Below are 7107 nucleotides of genomic sequence, written 5' to 3'. Positions count from 1 at the left end.
TGTTTTTGTCTCTAACGAATGGCAGAGCAGACTCGATCGGCTGAATGGCCTAACTTCTGCTCCAAAGGTCTCGCAGGCTTGGGTTTGTGCGGATTGTTTCAGTGGGAATGTGCAGTCCTGGGCTCAACGAGCAGCAGCGCCCAATGGATCAAAGTTCATAGAATCACAGAATCCCTACAGTGTGGACACAGGTCCTTCAGCCCAACAAGCTCTAACTGACCCTCTGAAGAGTAACCCACCCAGACCCATTTCCCTCCCCTATTACTCGACATTTCCCCTGACTAATGCACCACACCTACACATCCCTGAACACTGGGACAATTTAATTTCACCAATCCACCCTACCTGCACACCTTTGGACTGTGGGAGGAAACCGGAACACCCAGAGAAAACCCACGCAGGCACAGAAGGAGAATGTGCAAACTCCACACAGATAGTTGCCCCAATAGTGGAATCAAAGCTGGGTCCCTGGCACTGTAAGGCAATGCTACTGACCACTGAGCCACCGTAGGAGTGGGTACAGTCCAGCAGAAAACAAAACAAGCCCACCAACTCTCCCACTGTCAGACTGGGCAGGAGGTTCAGTCCTGGGGGTGACCCACAGCAGCCTCACCGGCAGAATTCGATTGTTGGGAGCGCTGGTGCCCCCGCTGGTGTCTTTGCAAGTTGCAGGCCTGGGTGAAGGCCTTCCCGCACTCAGGGCAGCTGAAGGGCCTCTCCCCAGTGTGAACCTGCTGGTGCTTCAGTAAGTCAGAGGAATTGCTGAAGGCCTTTCCGCACTCAGGACAAGCGAATAGCCTCTTCCCGGTGTGGACCCGTCGGTGGATCAGCACGTGGGAGAAATTGCTGAAGGCCTTCCCACACTCGGGGCAAATGAAGGGCCTGTCCCTAGTATGGACCCACCGGTGGGTCAGCAGGTTGGAGGCATGGGTGAAGGCCTTCCCACACTCAGGGCAGCTGAAAGGCCTCTCCCCTGTGTGGACCCGCCGGTGGGTCAGCAGGGCAGAGGAATCGCTGAACCCCTTCCCGCACTCTGGGCAAGTGAATGGCCTCTCCCCTGTGTGGACACTGTGGTGCCTCAGCAGGGAAAAGGCCTGGGTGAAGCCCTTCCCACACTTAGGGCAGCTGAAGGGCTTGTCCCCTGTGTGGACCCGTCGGTGGGTCAGCAAGGCGGAGGAACTGCTGAACCCCTTCCCACACTCTGGGCAGGCGAATGGCCTCTCCCTGGTGTGGACCTGTTGGTGCTTCAGTAGGTCAGAGGAATTGCTGAAAGCCTTCCTGCACTCAGGGCAGCTGAAGGGCCTCTCCCCTGTGTGGACCCGTCGGTGTCTCAGCAGGGTGGAGGAACTGCTGAACCGCTTCCCACACTCTGGGCAGGAGAATGGCCTGACCCCAGTGTGACTGCGCTGATGAGCCTCCAAGACAGACGGGACATGGAAGGCTTTCCCACAGTCGCCACACTTCCAAGGTTTCTCCACGGGGCGGGATTCCTCTGGTTTCTCCATGGCTGAAGCTTCAGCGGCACACAAACACGTGTACAGTCCGTCCCTGCTGTGAATTCCTCTTTCCAGGCTGGATAACTGTTTTAGGTTCCACACTCAGTACGCTGTAACAGTAGGGTCTCTCATTCAGTCCCACTGATGCTGAAAACGTACTGAAACAGGGACCAAAAAACTTTGAACCTTCTCACAGAATCTTAGTCAAAACTCGTTCCAGTCCCAATGGACTGAATGACAGTCAGACATTGACTTGAAATTGAGGACAGCAGACGCTGGAGAGTCAGAGTCAAAAAGTGCGGAAAAGCACACCAGGTCAGGCAGCATCTGAGGAGCAGGAGAGTTGGCATTTTGTGCATAAGCCCTTCATCTGTTGATTTTTAAACTTCAGTTTTCAGATCAAATACTCTGTAAAAAGAGATTACAAAAGTCATCATTGTCACTGAGAAGGTCTATAGCCTTAAAACTTGTCTTTAAATATTTAGACTAAATGTAAGGCTGAATTATAGAACACAAAATAGACAACAAGACTCAGAAAGGGGGGCATCTTAAAGAATGCAAAAGATAGGGACACCTGGGCTTACCAAGTGATAACAGGATGCTGTAAGACAATTAAGAAGGTTTGCCTTAGCATCGGTGAATCTGTATGAACAGGACACCAAGTGATAACATTCACAACCGTTCCCTTGTGAAATTAATGACAGTATTTGATTCTGACCCTGAAACGAAACTCGGTACTATCAAAAACTTTGTAATTAACACTCAGTTGCTGACAATTATAATGGATTCGTATACCCCTCGCAAGCAGGGCAGTCACAGAGAAAATAAATCTTTGCTGTTACAAAACCCTGACATGAGAGTTCAAAAGGACACTAGAGAGAGACACCATTTTAGTGCTGAGGCTGTTGAATCCAGCAGAAAATTAACTCTTAGTGCTTAGCTGGTATGGATTGAATTTAATTGCATTTTGAGAAGCCAATTCTGGTTCTGAAGTGCAAATTCTGTAAAAAGAAATACTGATAAAGCTTTAACTTACTTGCTGTTTTTACAGACTGCCCCACTGTCAATTCTAACTAATTAGATCTTATGTCTTATTTGAATTTGAATCACAAACTTGAAAAGTAGGCATGTTTCATTTGAAGACGAATGAATCAGTTTGAATGCAACCTTATGGTAACATCTCTGCCTCAGGTACAGAATGGTTTAGAGCTGAAAAAGCAAGAGTCTGCTCCTAGCTTAGAAAATATTCAAGGTTGAATATTGAAGAGATTCTTGCACAATGTGTCGGGAAGCCATTTTATGATTGAACGTTTGCCCTCCTTACTAAGAAGCCGTTTTATAAAAGAACTGTATCTGACAATGTGAGCTGTGCAAGGTTATCTTGTGAACTCTCCAATTAGCTGAGACTGGTACCTCTTTATGAGAGGAGTTTATCTCACGAGCAGGTTCCCACCTCACGAATGGGTTAGGGTCTGTAGGAGTAATTAGTCAAGCTTCACAGATCTGTCAATTAGCTTTTCTTCCTTATGAATTATTGGTGATTGTTTCTTTTCCACTCCCAGGAGCCACAGTGGTTGAGGCGTTGAGTTGGGGAGAATAAAATGTGCCCGTGAGCAGCATGTGGGGCTCTTTCAGCTTCCCCTCATCTGACTGCGCTGTGAGTTGACTCCGATGTTCTCAGGGACATGTACTGACGCGAGACAGTGAAAGGATTCTCATTCCCGCAGATCGGGAATTCAAACCGTATGCCGGCTTCAGGACAACGAGAAGATTAATTGGGGTGTGTGAAGAAGCTGTGAGCTGCATTTCAAACAGGTCAGTGGAGTCAGATGCATCAACCATTGTGCCCCGGCCCTGTGCGTATCTAACGCCACCATGCTGCAGAGTTCTGACGTTAACACGGACATGCGCAGCAATGGGTTCATTCACAAGGTGAACAACCAAAGATAATCACCGTCACTGATTCCCTTCCACAGGCCCAACTTGGTGAAGCAGTATCTTTCACTGGCAAAGAAACACCCTTGTCCTCAGGTGCCTGCTTCATTTCGATCACGATTTCAAGCCCCTCACTCTTCTAGTCTCATTTCCAAACACTTTGCTCATAGCCTCAAAAGAAGCTCTGCGGGTATCGGCTTGCTCCACCCGAACAGGCAGTGGGTTGCAGATTCCCACCAGTCCCAAGTTGAGTGAAATATTTTTCCCCCTCCACTGATTTGAATCTTAAAGAAGAAGCCGGGGAGCAAGCTCCCTTTCTTTTCGACGACATTTCTCATTTTGTACTCGGCAGGGTTCACACCTGCGTGGGGAAACCGCAATGGATTTCATGTACATCGCATTAACCACTCGGCCCACGAATACAGAACCACACTGACAGCTTGACTTCCCAGGTCTGTCTGCCTATGGAGCTGAGAAAGAGTGAATCATCGCAGAGTTTGTTTGAATCCAATCACTTTACAGTGATTCGAAAGGGTTAAATATCTGCACATGGTGTTTGCAGATATTTAGGTGTTTCACCCCAAAAGATGAAATGAACTTTCAGTTAGAAATTGCAGGAGGAACTCAGCAGGTCAGGCAACATCTGTGGAAAGAGAATCAGAGGCAACATTTCAAAATTCTGTTTTCACCGACAGGTACTGTCAAACCTGTCGAGTTTCTCATTTGGTCTGGTCTTCTCAGCATACGCAGTCCCTTACGTGAAACATTAATTCAATTCCGAAACCCCTTTATGGAGAAGAATTCCGCTTGGGGAACATTTTCCTGACCCCATTAAAAGCGCACAGCTTCGAAGCCAAAGAAGGGCAACGAATACACCGCCCCTGGGTGGGTTCGAACCACCAACCTTTCGGTTAACAGCCGAACGCGCTGACCAATGGCGCCACAGAGACAGGCGCTGACGAGGGCTGCACCATCGCTTCGTGATTTTATAATTCAGCCTCCCCGCCGAGAATTACAATTGTCGTCTATCAGTTTTACTTTTCCATAATCAAGCCTGGGAGATGTGTTGTGGAGATACCGGGGACAGTCTGCAGACACATCCATGTCACGAGGAACTAGCTTTCTTACTCCGGGGCCGGCGCCCTTCCAGCCTTTCAGTGTTTTGCCTGTTCCCGAGTTCTCTCATTGGCTCGCAGGGGAGAAGGGGTTTGAATTCCTGATGTGCAGGAACGACAATTCTTTCAATGTCTCAGATCAGTTCATGTGCCGAGAACATCAGAGTCAACCTCCCGGCCTCTTCAATACGGGGACGGTGTCTGGACTGTCTCTGCTCAATCGGACCGGTCATCTTTCATTCTCCTCGCAATCCGCTTCCCAAAGTGTTTCTAAAGGTTCACAAAGCTGGAGACTGGGATTTCTGTTTTGCTTCATGAACATTTGCACATTTTTTCCATTTCCTAACTGACAATATTTTGCCAAATTCTCTTCCCTTGCCTCATGTCCAGGGATGAGGAATTTCCATTCTGGGGAGACATTCCCAAGGTTGAGAATGTTCGCTTTGGAGCAAACAAGGATAACTGGAGATTTCCTGGGGCTGTTGGCCATGATGGGAGAAGAAGCGGTGGGAATGGGCAGATTAATGATCAGAAGAACCAATTGCCACTGACCAGAGTCAGTTACCTGAGGACAGGGATTGAAGTTCTTGAATGAAAAGCAGCACTTGTGCCTAATAAACACAGAGAATACTGCAGAAAGCCAACGGGTCGAGTAGCATCTGTGGAAAGGGAAACAGAGCTGACGTTGTGAGTCTGGTCCGTTGTTTGTTCAGAACCCGAGTTTCCTGCATGGCAATCAATTCCCAGACATGAGAAAACGGGTCTTTATTGAGACGGGTTTTGTGAAGTTTGAGCGATAATGCAACCAACAGGAAGTCATTTAAAATCGCCAGCGAAGAAAGCATAGCCAGCAGGTTACCACCCTGGGCGGGGGAGCCCCAAAGGATCTCTACGCCAACACCTTAAGTGTTCGGCCACAACTACACGCCCAAAGTTGTGCTCTAAACTTTCTCATGGAATACTTCTAACAGGAAAGGTGAGTATTGGGCTTATCCTGTCCGCACCATAGGCCCAACGTTTCCTGTTCCCCTGGATTTGATCAGGACAGAGGAGGCTGATGGGAGATCGAATTGAACTAAATACATTGATGAGAGATAGAGCGGGTGGGAAGGATCCATTCCCATGCGTAGAGAGATTAATAATCAGGGCCGAAAATAAGGAGCCACTTCAAGAAATTTGGGGTTCATTCAGCAAAGCTAATGTAGAACTGTTCATAGAAAATTGTGATGAAAGTCTCTCGAGTTATTTTGATGAGAAGTGTTGATGATGCTAATACAATCGATAGGATGAACGTAGATTGGTAAATGTATTTGGTGACAGTTCTGTTCTAGCCCTGTGAGCGAAACCTGGATCTGAAGGAGTATAAGGGACATTAACAACATCGATCTGAAACTGGACACGTGACAAGAAACAGAGCCATCATTAACAGTTGGCTTTTGAACTAGAGAAGCTTTCTCGTGAAATTAGCTTGGGGCTTGAGGTATGCAAGGCCAAGATAATTTAGGTAAAACACGGAAACGCTATCCTCATTCGTAGACAGTGAAAGGATTACAAGACACAAATTAAACATTTTCGACAAATGATACAGGGAACTGGGAAGATAAGTATTATAAACTGTGAACAGCAAAGTTCTGGAGCACAACACTTACATTCAAAGACCGAAAACATCCAGGTCCTGATTAATCAGATTGCATTGTGGTGCTTTTTTGCAAAACAGCCACTTGCAATGTCCTACAAAAGAGTGACAAAACCCATCCCTCTCAGCCCAGGATAGAAAATCCGAAGGGATGAACGTTTGCTGATTTTCTGAAGATTCACAGAGCTTAGACTGGGTTTTGGTGATTGTTTCTTTTCCACTGCCAGTAGCCGCAGGGTTTGAGACGTTGAGTTGGGGAGAATAAAATGTGCCCGTGAGCAGCATGTGGGGCTATTTCAGCTTCCCCTCATCTGACTGCGCTGTGAGTTCACTCAGATGTTCTCAGGGACATTTACTGACGCGAGACAGTGAAAGGATTCTCATTCCCGCAGATCGGGAATTCAAACCGTATGCCGGCTTCAGGACAATGAGAAGATTAATTGGGGTGTGTGAAGAAGCTGTGAGCTGCATTTCAAACAGGTAGGTGGAGTCAGATGCATCATCCATTGCGCCCCGGCCCTGTGCGCATCTCACGCCACCATGCTGCAGAGTTCTGACGTTAACATGGACATGCGCAGCAATGGGTTCATTCACAAGGTGAGCAACCAAAGATAATCACCGTCACTGATTCCCTTCCACAGGCCCAACTTTGTGAAGCAGTATCTTTCACTGGCAAAGGAAACACCCTTGTCCTCAGGTGCCTGCTTCATTTCGATCACGATTTCAAGCACCTCACTGTTCTAGTCTCATTTCCAAACACTTTGCTCAGAGCCTCAAAAGAAGCTCTGCGGGTATCTGCTTGTTCCACCCGAACAGGCAGTGGGTTGCAGATTCCCACCAGTCCCAATTTGAGTGAAATAGTTTTCCCCCTCCACTGATTTGAATCTTAAAGAAGAAGCCGGAGAGCAAACTCCCTTTCTTTTCG

The 7107-nt window shown here is 47.6% G+C and overlaps 1 protein-coding gene and 1 non-coding gene across 2 annotated transcripts; both read right to left on the bottom strand.

The window, feature by feature from the left end:
• Positions 1–581: 581 nt before the first annotated feature.
• LOC140461038 (uncharacterized) lies at positions 582–1537 on the bottom strand. Its single transcript, XM_072555823.1, has one exon. The coding sequence runs from the start codon at positions 1503–1505 to the stop codon at positions 582–584; it is 924 nt and encodes a 307-aa protein (XP_072411924.1). The 5' UTR covers positions 1506–1537.
• Positions 1538–4307: 2770 nt separating this feature from the next.
• Positions 4308–4381, bottom strand: trnan-guu (transfer RNA asparagine (anticodon GUU)). The gene has a single exon. It is a non-coding gene; the product is annotated as a tRNA-Asn (tRNA).
• Between the last annotated feature and the right edge of the window lie 2726 nt (positions 4382–7107).

Source organism: Chiloscyllium punctatum, chromosome 36, assembly GCF_047496795.1.
Source record: "Chiloscyllium punctatum isolate Juve2018m chromosome 36, sChiPun1.3, whole genome shotgun sequence".
NCBI classification, from domain to species: Eukaryota; Metazoa; Chordata; class Chondrichthyes; order Orectolobiformes; family Hemiscylliidae; genus Chiloscyllium; species Chiloscyllium punctatum.
The sequence above is the reverse complement of the archived record's forward strand: the minus strand, read 5'-3'. Positions and strand labels throughout refer to the sequence as shown.

Coding starts and splice junctions, on each gene's coding strand:
- LOC140461038 (XM_072555823.1), bottom strand. CDS start 1,505: ATGGAGAAACCAGAGGAATCCCGCCCCGTGGAGAAACCTTGGAAGTGT.